This window comes from Mustela lutreola, chromosome 7, assembly GCF_030435805.1.
Source record: "Mustela lutreola isolate mMusLut2 chromosome 7, mMusLut2.pri, whole genome shotgun sequence".
Lineage (NCBI taxonomy): Eukaryota > Metazoa > Chordata > Mammalia > Carnivora > Mustelidae > Mustela > Mustela lutreola.
In genome coordinates, this window is record NC_081296.1 from 34,170,190 (window position 1) to 34,185,903 (window position 15,714).

The 15,714-nt window shown below is 40.9% G+C and overlaps 1 protein-coding gene and 1 pseudogene across 3 annotated transcripts in view; one reads left to right on the forward strand and one right to left on the reverse strand.

Annotated features, from left to right (window-relative positions):
• TUBGCP5 (tubulin gamma complex component 5) overlaps positions 1-2,810 on the reverse strand; it is a 113,931-nt gene extending 111,121 nt beyond the window's left edge. For 2 of the 3 annotated variants that reach the window (XM_059180267.1, XM_059180268.1), the window contains exons 1-2: positions 2,473-2,810; positions 88-141 (exon numbers count right to left, since the gene is read on the reverse strand). In XM_059180267.1, the coding sequence (XP_059036250.1) occupies positions 88-141; positions 2,473-2,618 (200 nt within the window). In that variant the 5' untranslated portion in view covers positions 2,619-2,810. The remainder of the gene's footprint in view (positions 1-87; positions 142-2,472) is intronic. The other variant, XM_059180266.1, reaches the window with a different exon arrangement.
• A 10,250-nt stretch (positions 2,811-13,060) lies between these two features.
• LOC131837098 (translocon-associated protein subunit gamma-like) lies at positions 13,061-13,672 on the forward strand (annotated as a pseudogene).
• Positions 13,673-15,714: the final 2,042 nt, after the last annotated feature.

Below are 15,714 nucleotides of genomic sequence, written 5' to 3' on the forward strand. Positions count from 1 at the left end.
ATAAACCAATAGTTAAAAGCTTACATTAATAAAAAGATCTACAAGTAAATACATATATTCCTAAATATACATATGAAACTAACTTACCCTTCTATTGTCTTTTCCACTTTGTGGCTATTAACATCCAAGAAACGATGAAATCTAAAAGATAAAATGCAATTCTTATATGAATCTTGTCATATACCTAAGTGGACTAGTCACAGAGCCCTACATATCCCTACAGATATACTATATTCAGCAATATTACTTCCAGGAGTGCCCCTCTCCTCCTATTACCTCTACCATCTAGGCAAACAGCCACTCAGTGGTCTTAGAGACTGCTCAAGCACATGTCATCTTTAGCCTCCTTTGTCCTCTGATTTCCTTATCTTCCCCTAATGCCCTGCATATAAGACTAGCACAGCACATTCTATAGCAGGGGTTCCTAATCTTTTTATGCCATAGTGAAGCCCACAGAAGTTTAGGGATCCCTTCTCAGAATAATGTTTTTAAATCAGAAAATGAGATACAAAGAAAACCAAGTATACTGAAATATAGTTGTGAAATATTTTTTAAAGTTTGCTGATATAGTAAGATACATATTTATAAAAGCATTAAATAACAAGATCTAGCAGTAGATCCATAACTATCATTAAAGTAGTAGTAAAAAATATTTAGAAATATCTGCCACAACTTTGTGATGTGAACTATGTGATTTGTACAGTTGACACAGTCATAGGTAAACCAGTATCGCTTGTTACTTTCATTCATAATTTAAGAAAATGCTATTTTTTAGTTAGAGGTTAGTGTTAATTTTTTTCTTATCCAAATTCATAACACCTGAATTCTATCTTCAGGCTCTCAGGTTAAAAACTCCTATTATACATCGTATGTAATTAACTTTTGTCTCTGTTTTCCTTTAGGATAGAAGCTGGATCTCACTTATCAGAATTTCTAGGGCCTAGAACATGGCCACAATTTAAAAAAATAAAACCAAACATGAATAGTTCATTTTTCTGATGGATTAAAGCATTATAAAATTGTAATATAGTTCAACCAACTCTTCTTTTCCATTTTTTTAGTATCAAAGACAACAATCTGTATTTAAAATAATTTACATACTAAATAGTATACTTAATTCTTTCACAGTAAATGGCTGAGTAGAACACCACTTCAACCTATTATTTTCTCTTTTTTTATCTTTAGTTTCTCAATGTGTAAAAGGAGATAGTAAATTCTAATGTCTCTCCCAAGTCTGAAATCATGTCCATCTACTTAATGCCATTGAGAAATTAATTAAAAGAAAAATTATTTGGGATATAGCACTTAAATTTCCATCTTATATGACCTATCCAGACAGTTATAGGTTACACTTAAGAATTGAGCTTATTATTTCAGAAACTTGGTGAGCTTTTAGACTAATTGTTCTCATTATAAACCAAGTAGGTGCTGTATGTATGACTGTTAAGGCTGATATTCAAGATTACAGATACTGAAAAACTGTTTATTATTCAAGATTTCTACTGTAAGTGACGCCTAGATGGCTCACTCAGTTGAGCACCTGCCTTCAGCTCAGGCCATGATCTCTGTTCTGGGATGAAATTCCTCCCCATTGTGCTCCATGCTGGGGGGAGCCTGCTTCCCCCTCTGCCTGCTGCTCCCCCTACTTGTGCTCTCTCTGACAAATAAATAAATGAAATCTTTATTTAAAAAAAGAAAAAATTTCTACTGAAATTAAACAGGCAGAATATTAACACTGAACATTCTTTTAGACATACTTCCATTAAAGGTAATGATGACAGTAGACAACTTCCATAAATAAAAATAAGAGCTCTAACTTCACCTAAATATCTAAACCAGATAAATCTTGAAAAATTACACGAGAAACTCTATTAGAAGTTGTATTATTGGGTGGCTTAGGACTATGTGCCAGGAACTACTCTACGTGTTGGGATAAGAAATGAACAAAACAGACCAAGATCCCTAACCTCGAGGAACTTAGATTCTAGCTAGAGACCAACAGTAAACAACATATAAGTTATCCAGTGTATTATGCTGTGTGTTTCTGAAAAAGAAAAAAAGACGAAGATAAGAGAAATCTGGAGTGGCCCAAGAAGAGATAGGGTATCAGTAAGAATACAGTGTTAAGTAGAGTGTAACCATTATTCTGCTCTAAAATTTCACTTACCAATCCATTCAAAAAATGATCTGCAGTGTATCGTGCTAAGCGCGTCGGTGGAGCAAGGAACAAACACAGACCCGTTCTCCAGAAGCGCGCTTCTAAGGATAAGGACCTCGACAACCCACAACCTCCTCTTTCAGTATGCTTGTGTCACACCGAAAGAGATCCAGGGGGCATTAGGGCACCAGGCTGCTACGGGAGCAGCAGGGCCCGCGAAAGCTTTGCTGGGGGTGGGGAAACCCGGCCGCGCGCCCAGGATACTGCTTGATCCCTTCCTGTCCCTAGCCTCGGCCCGGGAGCCGCGCCCGCACCTGAAGTTGGACCAAGCAAAGTGCAGGGCGAGCTGGAAGTTAGGGTCCGCCTCATCCTGAAGGCCCGCCACATGGCGAATAAGCTCGCGAACGTCGCGCTCCTGCTGCGGGTCCAGTTGGCCCCAAGACGCTGTCGACCGCGACATATTGCCGGAACTCCCACGGCAAAGCACCTCGGCAGTGTTGTGCCCGTTCTCGCGAGAGTTCACGCTCCCGGTGCTTTGCGACTCCGAGAGGCTCCGGAAGCTGTCGCGAGAGTTCGCGCTCCTGAGGCGTTGAGTGTGCACGCTGGTCCTTGCTGGCGGTTCCCGTTGGCGTTTTCCAGCTTCATCCCGGTATCTTTAGGAGCGTGTTGAAAGAGCCGTTAGATTAATAATAATAATAATGATGATGATAATAATAATAGCGTGCTTAAAGAATTAGCCGTTAGGTTAATAATAATAATAACAATAATAAAATAATTGATCATCTCTGGCAAACCTTGGTTGTGGTTTAACTTGCGATATGTCGAGAGAAGCCAGTTAGTTTTCATTCAGTGCACCTATTAGCATCTGCCTTTCAGATCCCGTGACCAGTTATTACAGATCCCGTGACCAGTTAGTTATTACAGATCCCGTGATCATCTGCCTTTCAGATCCCGTGACCATTCTTATCCCAGCTTTAGTTTCTCCTTCTAGTGGTGATCTCTAATGATCTCTCAGTTTCACTCTGTCTACTCATGTCACACGACCTGGTCCACACTACAGCATATGTCAGCAAAAAGGATTGTCTGGCAGAGGCAGACAGTGAGCGCTGCTCCACTACGATTGGGAGCCAGCCAAAGGCGATTTTATAATCTCTCTTGATCAAAGATGGAGTATTGTCTTTGTTGTTCATAATTAAAACCTTTGAACTGACTTTTTGTTAAATATTGTATATAACCATTCCAGAAACCTGTTACATACACCTCTGTTTTTTCTTTTAGTGATCTGTTGGGTTTTCATGTGGTTTATCATATTGCATTACTGTAGTAATGGATAGCTGATACACCACTGTCAATTCTTTGGGGCTCTTGAAACAAAATACCACAAACTGGGTGGCTCATAATTCTCACAGCTTTGGAGGCTGGAATTCAAGATGAATGTGTCAGCATGGAGTTGGTGAGGGCCTTCTTCCTGGAGCAGACTTCTAGATGTATCCTCAATGTGGTAAAAGGGGCAAGAGAGCTAACTGGGGCCTCTTTTATAAGGGCACTAGTGCCATTCATGAGGGCTCCATCCTTATGACTTCATCACCTCCCAAATGCCCAATCTGCTAATACATTGGTCATAAAGATTTCAATATATAAATTTTGGGGGTACCGTTCAAGACACCATAGCAACTACCTAAAACGTGGACTGCAGGCGATTGCACAAATCTCACAAGGAGAGAATCTTAGTGTTAGAAATGGTTCTGTGGAAGGGGATTTTTACTCTTTTCCTGGGGATTCTTTTCTACTCCAGTTTCACCTATCATCTCTATGTTTATAACTCTCACATCTGTGTAAGAAGTTTGCATTTTTCTTAACTCCTCAAATCTATAATCGCTTACCATACATCTCTAAAAATCAAAGTATGTACACACACTTGCATGTGTCTCCATTTCCTTGTCCAGATAGTTGGTCCTGGCTTTTGGAGGGAGTCTTAGAAAACTTTCCACAGGTTACTCCCAGTAATTTGGACCTCTTAAAGACTGAGCCCCTCTCCTGAACTTCTCTGGTTGGTCTGAGTCAGTATCTTCTTTCTGAAGAGGGAGTTGGAAAAATTTTTAGAGGTGCCCTGGATGACTAAGCCCCATTCAAAATACCACAGGACTCTCGATACCTTCTGTAGACCTCTAGGCTGGCCCTTGCTGGTCATCCCTTCTATAGTGGACAAGGAAATTTTGGGAAGTACAGATGAAGATAGGACAGCAAACAAGTCAAGCACACTGCCACGTTTTCCTTGCTGACCTGGATCAGTGCTGTCCTCTGGAATGGCACTTAGATAAATTTTCTGGAAGTCACTCAAAGTCTGGGCTGCTTGCATGACTACAGCCTAGCCAAAAGAGCCATACTCGCCCTACTTGTCCATATTGTCCCAACACTTCCCACCACACGCTTGCTTAAAGGCTCTTAGAAATATTTAAAGGGTGTTTCTGTCAAATATGCTGCATTTGAGACTATGCCAGTCAGGGGATACCTATCACAGAACTGCGTGCCCACCCAAGGCTGTATTGGCTTCTGAAGGGGACTTACAAAATTTGGGGGAGATATAATCCCCTTCTCTTCATCCATGACCAGCCTGAGGCAGTGCCTCCCTCTGGAAGGGAAATTGGAAAAGTTTAGGGATACAGAGTCAATGACCTGGACTTATATGGGAATTGTGGCTGACAGAGTGCACTCCCCAGGCCTGACTGTACTAAGTGAGTTGGGCCTGGTCTTTGGAGGGGGAATTAGAAACCTTTTTTTAAATTTAATTTTTATTTATTTTCAGCATAACAGTATTCATTATATTTGTACCACACGCAGTGCTACATGCAATCCAACCCTCCTTAATACCCACCACCTGGTACCCCGACCTCACACCCCCTGCCCTTCAAAGCCCTCAGATTGTTTTTCAGAGTCCATAGTTTCTCATGGTTCATCTCCCTTTCCAATTTCCCCCAACTCCCTTCTCCTCTCTAACTCCCTATGTCCTCCATGTTATTTGTTATGCTCCACAAATAAGTGAAACCATATGATAATTGACTCTCTCTGCTTGACTTATTTCACTCCGCATCATCTCTTCCAGTCCCATCCATGTTGCTACAAAAGTTGGGTATTCATTCTTTCTGATGGTGGCATAATACTCCATAGTGTATATGGACCATATCTTCCTTATCCATTCGTCCATTGAAGGGCATCTTGGTTCTTCCCACAGTTTGGCGACTGTGGCCATTGCTGCTATACACATTGGGGTACAATGGCCCTTCTTTTCACGACATCTGTATCTTTGGGGTAAATACCCAGTAGTGCAATTGCAGGGTCATAGGGAAGCTCTATTATTAATTTCTTGAGGATTCTCTGCACTGTTCTCTAAAGAGGCTGCACCAACTTGCATTCCCACCAACAGTGGAAGAGGGTTCCCCTTTCTCCACATCCCCTCCAATACATGTTGTTTCCTGTCTTGCTAATCTTGGCCATTCTAACTGGTGTAAGGTGATATCTCAATGTGGTTTTAATTTGAATCTCCCTGAGGGCTAGTGATGATGAACATTTTTTCATGTGTCTGATAACCATTTGTATGTCTTTATTGGAGAAGTGTCTGTCCATATCTTCTGCCCATTTTTTGATATGATTGTCTGTTTTGTGTGTGTTGAGTTTGAGGAGTTCATTATAGATCCTGGATATCAACCTTTTGTCTGTACTGTCATTTGCAAATATCTTCTCCCATTCCGTGGGTTGCCTCTTTCTTTTCTTGACTGTTTCCTAGGCTGTGCCGAAGCTTTTGATTTTGATGAAGTCCCAAAAGTTTATTTTCGCTTTTGTTTCCTTTGCCTTTGGAGACATATCTTGAAAGAAGTTGCTGTGGCTGATATCGAAGAGATTACTGCCTATGTTCTCCTCTAGGATTATGATGGATTCCTGTCTCACATTGAGGTTTTTTAACCATTTTGAGTTTTTCTTTGTGTACGGTGTAAGAGAATGGTCGAGTTTCATTCTTCTACATATAGCTGCCCAGTTTTCCCAGTACCATTTATTGAAGAGACTGTCTTTTTTCCACTGTATATTTTTTCCTGTTTTGTCAAAGATTATTTGACTTAGAGTTGAGGTTCCATATCTGGGCTCTCTGCTCTGTTCCCCTGGTCTATGTGTCTGTTTTTATACCAGTACCATGCTGTCTTGGTGATCACAGCTTTGTAGTAAAGCTTGAAATCAGGTAATGTGATGCCCCCCATTTTATTTTTGTTTTTCAACATTTCCTTAGCGATTTGGGGTCTCTTCTGATTCCATACAAATTTTTGGATTATTTGCTCCAGCTCTTTGAAGAATACCAGTGGAATTTTTATCGGAATGGCATTAAAAGTATAGATTGCTCTAGGCAGTATAGACATTTTAACAATGCTTATTCTTCTAATCCAAGAGCATGGAATGATCTTCCATCTTTTTGTGTCTTCTTCAATTTCTTTCATGAGTGTTCTGTAGTTCCTCGAGTACAGATCCTTTACCTCTTTGGTTAAGTTTATTCCCAGGTATCTTATGGTTCTTGGTGCTATAGTAAATGGAATCGATTCTCTAATTTCCCTTTCTGTATTTTCATTGTTAGTGTATAGGAAAGCCACTGATTTCTGTACATTGACTTTGTATCCTGCCACGTTGCTGAATTGCTGTAGGAGTTCTAGTAGTTTGGGGGTGGAGTCTTTTGGGTTTTCCATATTAAGAATCATGGCATCTGTCAAGAGAAAGAGTTTGACTTCTTCATTGCCAATTTGGATACCTTTTATTTCTCTTTGTTGTCTGATTGCTGTTGCTAGGACTTCTAATACTATGTTGAACAAGAGTGGTGAGAATGGGCATCCTTATCTTGTTCCTGATCTCAATGGGAAGGCTACAAGCTTTTTCCCATGGAGGATGATATTTTCTGTGGGTCTTTCATCAATAGATTTGATGAAGTTCAAGAATGTTCCCTCTATCCCTATACTTTGAAGCGTTTTAATCAGAAACGGATGCTGGATTTTGTCAAATGCTTTTTCTGCATCAATTGAGAGAACCATGTGGTTTTTGTCTCTTTTCTTATTAATTTGTTCTATCAGATTGATTGATTTGCAAATGTTGAACCACCCTTGTAGCCCAGGGATGAATCCCACCTGGTCATGGTGGATCATCTTTTTAATGTGCTGTTGGATCCTGTTGGCTAGGATCTTGTTGAGAATCTTAGCATCCATCTTCATCAGTGATATTGGCCTGAAATTCTCCTTTTTGGTAGGGTCTTTGCCTGGTTTGGGGATCGGGTAATGCTGGATTCATAGAAAGAGTCTGGAAGTTTTCCTTCTGCTTTAATTTTTTGAAACAGCTTCAGGAGAATAGGTGTTATTTCTTCTTTGAAAGTTTGGTAGAATTCCCCAGGGAATCCGTCAGGTCCTGGGCTCTTGTTTTGGGGGAGGTTTTTGATTACTGCTTCAATCTCGTTATTAGATATCGTTCTATTCAGGTTGCCAATTTCTTCCTGGTTCCATTTGGGGAGTTTGTAGTTTTCCAGGAATGCATTCATTTCATCTAGGTTACTTAGCTTATTGGCATATAACTATTGATAATAACTTCTGATGATTGTGTCCACTTCCTTGGTGTTCATTGTAATCCTCTCTTTTCATTCATAATTTTATGAATTTGGGATTTCTCTCTCTTTTCTTTTGGATTAGTGTGGCCAATGGTTTATCAATCTTATTGATTCTTTCAAAAAACCAGCGTCTAGTTTCATTGATATGTTCTACTGTATCTGTGGTTTCTACCTCATTGATCTCAGCTCTAATCTTGATTATTTCTCTTCTTATGTGTGGAGTTGGTTTGATTTGTTGTTTAACCTCTAGTTCTTTAAGGTGTAGAGACAGCCGATGTGTTCTGGATTTTTCACTTTTTTTGAGAGAGGCTTGGATGGCTATGTATGTATGAGTATTCTGTTGTTTTAGAGTGGAATGTTCTGTATATATTTATGTGGTCCACCTGGTCCAATGTGCCATTCAGTGCTCTTGTTTCTTTATTGATTTTCTGCTTCAATGATCTATTTCTGAGAGCTGTGTTAAGATCTCCTACTATTAGTGTATTCATATCAATATGACTCTTTATCTTGATTAACAGTTTTCTTATGTAATTGGCTGCTCCCATATTGGGGACATAGATATTTACAATTGTTAGATCATCTTGGTGGATAGTCCTCTTCAGAATGATGTAGTGTCCTTCTGTATCTCTGACTATAGTCTTTAGTTTAAAATCTAACTTATCTGATATGAGAATCACTACCCCAGCTGTCTTTTGAGGCCCATTGGCTTGAAAGATGCTTCTCCATCCCTTCACTTTCAGTCTGGGTGTATCTTTAGGTTCAAAATTGGTCTCTTGTAGACAACATATGGATGGGTCCTGTCGTTTTATCCAGTCTGCAACCCTGTGCCATTTTATGGGCGCATTTAGGCCATTCACATTGAGAGTGATAACTGATAGATACGTTTTTATTGACATCGTGTTACCTTTGAAGTCTTTCTTTCTGTAGGTTGTCTCTTTGTTTTTGTTCAATGCTATTCTTAGGATTTTTCCTCTTTTATAGAACCCTCCTTAATATTTCCTGCAGTGTCGACTTGGTTGTTGTGTAGTCTTTTAAGCCTTGCTGGCCTCGGAAACTCTTTATCTCTCCATCCATTTGGATGTCAGTCTTGCTGGATAAAGTATTCTTGGCTGCATCTTCTTCTCATTTAATGCCCTGAATATATCTTGCCAGCCCTTTCTGGCTTGCCAGGTCTCTGTGGACAGGTCTGACGTTATTCTGATGGGCTTTGCTCTGTAGGTAAGGATCCTCTTTGTCCTAGCAGCTTTCAAGAGATTATACCTACAATTATGATTTCTCAATTTGACTATCAGGTGCCTTGATTTTTTTTTTGGAATGTATAATCTTGGGTGGAGACCTTTCGGCCTCTAGTACCTGAATGCTGGTCCATTCGCAAGATTGGAAAATTTTCCTGAGGAACTTGCTCCACTATATCTTCTAGACTTCTTTCTTTCTCCTCCTCTTCAGGGATTCCAATAATTCTGATGTTGGAACGTTTCATGGCATCATTTATTTCCCTGATTCTGTTTTTGTGGCTTCTAAGCTGTTTGTTCCAGGCTTCCTCCTGATCCTTTCTCTCTATCTGTTTGTCCTCCAGATCACTAATTCTATCTTCTGTCTCAGTTACCCTAGCTTAGAGAATTTAGAATAAATAAATAAGCTGCTTGACCTTATTCCTATAAAGTAAAGAGATGCCTCCCAAGAATGTTTCTCAACCCACCTCCAGTGGCTGAGATGGAAACAACCTACCAAGAAGGTATACTTGACAGCCTACCAAGACTCTGACTTCTTCAAGTCTGAGAAGGCACTAAGGATCATGCCCTGGTCCTGTGTGGTCATTGGATGGCATCTGGATATCCCTCTGGGAGGATATGGGTACTAGCTGGGCAAGGAAGAGCTGTCCAGGGAGGGTACCTCATATGAAGGATAGGTTCTGCCCCCAGAAATATTATCTATGTCCTCTCTCGAGGTGGACATGAGCTTGTGACTGACATGGGGGCCACAGCAGGGCATCTTGGTCCTGGCCATGGTTGCCAGGTGCCCCTTGCAAACACAGATTGATCCAAGCTGGCCAGAGAGGATTTAATTGGGTTCCTATGGCCCAGCTGTGGCCCTGCATGGGACGCAGTCATATAAGGCACTCCCAAAACATTCCTAAGTGCCACCTGAAAGATGGGGAGCCAGTGAGAACCAAAAAGGGGATCCCAGGCCTGGCAGTTTCCATGTGGGACTACTTGCCACATGTAGCCCCCCACATATTTTCATGTCTCTCACCAGAGAAGGGAGCACTACAGACAGGTCAGATACACTCTGAGATGGCCCTTCAGACTTATTGAGATCTTGTGGAAGTACTACACAACACATTTCTTAAGCTCTCTTTGGAGACCGAGCCTGGCTTTGGTGCATAGAGAGCCTTGTGAAAGTGTCCTGACCACGGTCAAGTGTGGGTACTCATTGTGCCTGTGGAAAACATTTCTGAGTCCTGTAGGTTGCACTGGGTAGGGATGCCATGGGATGGTGCGGGAACCCAAACACAGTCCTCTGAGAGGCCTGGCTACCAGATCGGGCTCTTGTATTTCTTTTTAAGTCACATTTTGAAGAAGAGATCAGCCTGGGATTGACAAGGAGGCCCAGTGATAGCATGGTCTTGGTCATAGTACTGGGTGTGTTTAGGTGGTCTGATGTGCCTTCTAAATATTTTTCAAAATGTTCATCATCACTAGCCATCAGGGAGATTCAAATCAAAACCACATTGAGGTACCACCTAACACCAGTTAGAACAGCCAGAATTAACAACACAGGAAACAATGTGTGTCAGAGAGGATGTGGAGAAAGGGGAACCCTCTTCCACTGTTGGTGGGAATGCAAGTTGATACGGCCACTTTGTAAAACAGTGTGGAGATTCCTTAAGAAATTAAAAATAGAGCTTCTCTATGACCCTGAAATTGCACTACTGGGTATTTACCCCAAAGATACAGATATAGTGAAAAGAAAGGCCAATGTTCATAGCTGTGGAACTATGGAAAGAACCAAGATGCCCTTCAATGGATGAATGGATAAGGAAGATGAGGTCCATATATCCAGTGGAGTATTATGCCTCCATCAAAAAGGATGAATACCCAACTTTTGTATCAACATGGATGGGACTGGAAGAGATTATTCTGAGTGAAATAAGTCAAGCAGAGAGAATCAATTATCATATGGTTTCCCTTATTTATGGTGCATAAGAAATAACACGGAGGACATGGGGAGATGGAGAGAAGGGAGTTGGGGGAAATTGGAGGGGGAGATGAACCATGAGAGACTGTGGACCCTGAAAAACAATCTGAAGGTTTTGGAGGGTTGGGGGTGTGGGAAGTTGGGTGAGCCTGGTGGTGGGTATTATGGAGGGCATGGAACACTGGGTGTGGTGCATAAACAATGAATTCTGGAATACTGAAAAGAAATCTTAAAATAAATAAAAATTTTAAAAATAAATATTTTTCAGATCTCTGGAGTGTCCAGCCAGAGACATCTGTGGAGTGGTCAGTGGTCTGGCCATAGTCCTGCATGGACTCCTGTCATCACATGCCCATCTAGAAAATGTTTCCAGGTCCATTTCTGGACCAGGCAGGAAGGCCTGGAAGGGGTGTCTGGGTACCAGCTTCCCACTTCGAGTGTTGGCCGTACCTCAAAAAACATTTCCTAGAGCGTTGGAATGATCTGGATAAAGAGGGGTTAGCATGGAATTTGTCATGGAATTTCCAAGCCCAATCACACACCTGCATGGGGCCCACTCACCTCTGTGTTGGTAGAAACAGAGTATTTTGGGAGGCCCTGGGGGGCGAAGACTGCAGAACTCTCAGCACATAACAATTCCCTCTAAAACCCTGAACTAAGAGACTTGACCAAACTCTAGCATGGCTTTTTGCAGGACAAGGCTATATCCCTAGGATGACTTCCCAAACCCTCCACCCCAAGACCCACCTGCTGGAGCCCCTCTGTAGAATTCACCTTGCACTTGTTGCACAGCCAGGCTGTTTTCTCCATTTCCATACTTTTCATACACATGCTGTTTTCTCCATTTCCATACTTTTCATACACACTGTACCTTTCAATTATAATTTACAGAGAAATAATTCTTTGCTCACCCATTCTACATCATCCTAACCTGACTCCTTGCACATATAGATGTTCCAGGCACCTAATAATTTGCTCATGAATTGTGTTATTCAGTTTATAGGCCTTATGCCCATTATAAGCCATCACATTTCCAGCCATTGCATACTGTCTTTTAGCTGTTTGAAGATCCACTTCCGCTTCTTGGACTCAACTTTCACTTTCAGTATCTGTGCTATGTTGACTCAAAATCACTGTCTGAATACCAATTGGCAATGACCGATGTCTGCATTTTTTAAAGATTTTATTTATTTGACAGAGAAAGACATAGCGAGAGAGGGAACACAAGCAGGGGGAGTGGGAGAGAGAGCAGAGAGCCCGATGTGGGACTTGATCTTAGGACCCTGGGATCATGACTTGAGCTGAAGACTGACACTTAAGGACAGAACCACCCAGGCACCCTCCGATGTCTGCATCTTGCACACCTGCAAGATTCATTCAGATATCAGTCTTGCATTCCTACCGTGTATGATTCATTAGTCACCTCTTGTTCATTCATCTGCACTATCCAACATACATTTCATGCACACCCTTGTTGGTGCCATTTAACACTCTTTTCCTTGCCCACCCATTGTACTCACTACAATTTCCCTTTGATGCCCACCTCTGTGCTATTCAACTTATACCCAGGTAGACTGTACTTCCAATTACTGTTCATCAACAATTTCCCAACTAAAAACCATGCCCCTAAAACTTGCTTGTGATTCAACCACTCTATTCAGAACCATTCTGTATCATTTAGCTATCACTCCTTGCACACCCAACATGTACTATTCAACTTGACTCCTTGCACATATAGTGGACTCCATTTTCTCTAATGCTATTCAACTTCTATGTATTCCCCAGCAAAACTATACTATAAAATTATGCCAATAGCACATACAGTTGACCCTTGAACAATCTGGAGGCTAGGGTTCCTGGTTCCCACACAATTGAAAATCCCAATATAACTTTTGATTCCCCAACAACTACTAATAGCTATTGATCAGAAGCCTTAGCAAATAACACAAATAGTTGATTAAGCATATTTCATATGTTATATGTATTGTATACTGTATTCTACAATAAGGTAAATTGGAGAAAAGAAAATGTTACTAAAATCACAAGAGCTTCCAGGCTCATGCCTCAACTGCACCATGGTTTCCAAAGGTGGTTCCAAGCATCAATCCAAGGAGGCCCTGCTCCTGCAGGATTTGGCCATGTCCTCAGTGTTCTTTTTGGGAATACATTCAGCATGTCTACCATCCCTGGCCAGTTATCTTGGTGAGCATGGCATATGGATCCTGGTCAGTCTGCTGTTCTCTATAGTGTGATGATCCTAGTAAGCACTTATTTGGTAGCCTTTGCAGACAAAAATGTGAAATTTATTCTCAAACACAAAGTAGCACTAAAGAGGAAGGATGCTGTTTCCAAAGAAGTGACTCAAAAACTTCCTGAAGATGATTAAAGAAAGATGTCTCAAAAGAAACAAGAAGAAAGAATCTTGTGGAAGAAGAACAAAATTACCAGTTATGAAGCTACAACATTTTCCATCTTCTATAACAACCTCCTATTTCTGGCCTTTGTCATTGTTTCTTCTTTCTTTATAGTGATGAACTTCAACCTATATTTTGTCCATAACTCTGTCATCAGTCCTCATTGCCCTCCTGCCTACTGGCTCCAAATTGAACATGTCAGCTTTGCCCCCCTGGATTTGTAATTATTTGTGGCCCGTGGTATATGGAAAAATAGCAGGGTGGTCAGGGTGAGAGACACAGAAGATGTTTTTATTTTCTTAATTATTTTTCAAATTTAAATCAATTATCCAACATATCCAACATCATTAGTTTCAAATGTAGTGTTCAAAAATATATAGCACCCAGTGCTATATAGATGTAGTGTTCAATAATACGTAACACCCAGTGCTCATCACATCATGTGCCCTCCTTAATGTCCATTACCCAAACCCACCTCCCCTACAGCAATCCTAAGTTTGTTTCCTATAGTTAAAAGGGTCTCTCATGGTCTGTCTCCCTCTTTGATGACTTTCATTCAGTTTTCCCTCCCTTATTCTCTGATCCACGGTGCTATTTCTTATATTCCACATATGAGTGAAAACACGATAATTGTCTGTCTGAGTGACTTACTTTGCTCAGCATTATACCCTCAAGTTCCATTCAATTCGATGTAAATAATAAATATTCATCTTTTTTGATGGCTGAATAATATTCCATTGTGTATATATGTGTGTACACACACACACACACACACAGATCACATCTTTTTTAAAAAATTTTATTTATTTAATTTTTTTTTCAGTGTTCCAAGATTTATTGTTTATGCACCACACCCAGTACTCCATGCAATACATGACCTCCATAATACCCACCACCAGACTCACCCAACCTCCCACCCCTCTCCCCTCCAAAACCCTCAGTTTTTTTCTCAGAGTCCATAGTCTCTCATGGTTAGTCTCCCCCTCCAATTTTCTCCAACTCCCTTCTCCTCTCCATCTCCCCATGTCCTCCATGTTATTCCTTATACTCCACAAATAAATGAAACCATATGATAATTGACTCTGCCTGACTTATTTCACTTAGCACAATCTCCTCCAGTCCTGTCCATGTTGATACAAAAATTGGGTATTCGTCCTTTCTGATAGAGGCATAATACCCCACTGTATATATGGACCATGTCTTCTTAATCCATTTGTCTGTTGAAGGGCATCTTGGTTCTTTCCACAGTTTGGCAACTGTGGCCATTGCTGCTATGAACATTGGGGTAAAGATGATCTTTCTTTTCACTACATCTGTATCTTTGGGGTAAATACCCAGTGGTGCAATTGCAGGGTCATAGGGAAGCTCTATTTTTAATTTCTTTTTTTTTTTTTAGATTTTATTTATTTATTAGAGAGAGAGGGGGGGAGAGAGCAAGCACAGGCAGACAGAATGGCAGGCAGAGGCAGAGGGAGAAGCAGGCTCCCCGCTGAGCAAGGAGCCCGATGTGGGACTCAATCCCAGAATGCTGGGATCATGACCTGAGCCGAAGGCAGCTGCTTAACCAACTGAGCCACCCAGGCGTCCCTCTATTTTTAATTTCTTAAGGAATCTCCACACTGTTTTCCAAAGTGGCTTTCCAGCCACTTTCCAAAAGTGGCTGTACCAGCTTGCATTTCCACCAACAGTGTAAGAGGGTTCCCCATTCTCCACATCCTCTCCAACACACGTTGTTTCCTGTCTTGTTAATTTTGGCCATTCTAACTGGTGTAAGGTGGTATCTCAATGTGACACCACATCTTCTTTATCCATTCATCTGTTGACAGACATCAGCTCTTTTCTTAGTTTGGCTATTGTGGACATTGTTGCCATAAACATTGGCGTGCATGTGTCCCTTTGGATCATTACATTTGTCACAAGATGTTTTTATAGTCTGCAGTTTGAGAGTTTAAAAAACCCAACACAATATAACTCAATATTTATTGGCTCTTTTTTGACAGATTGTTGAAATTAAATGAGTTGAAAGGGAAGTCAAAGTACCAGGACATTTATTAAAAGGCAAAAGCTTGTCTTGATCTATCAGAGGTCACAGTAAGCTGGACTAAACTATTATTTCTTGTAATAGTAGCAAGAGGTTAATAACCAGTTCTGTGTGTTCTAGCCATAATATTACAACTTTTTCTGAACCATAATTATCAGAATGAATCCTTTCCCTTGAAGCCTCGTGTTTATAAGTCTTTGAATTTGTGATTTGAACTAACTCAAAAATAAGGTGTCTCCAACTTGGAGAAGAGAGACTTATGGAAGAGCCTTTT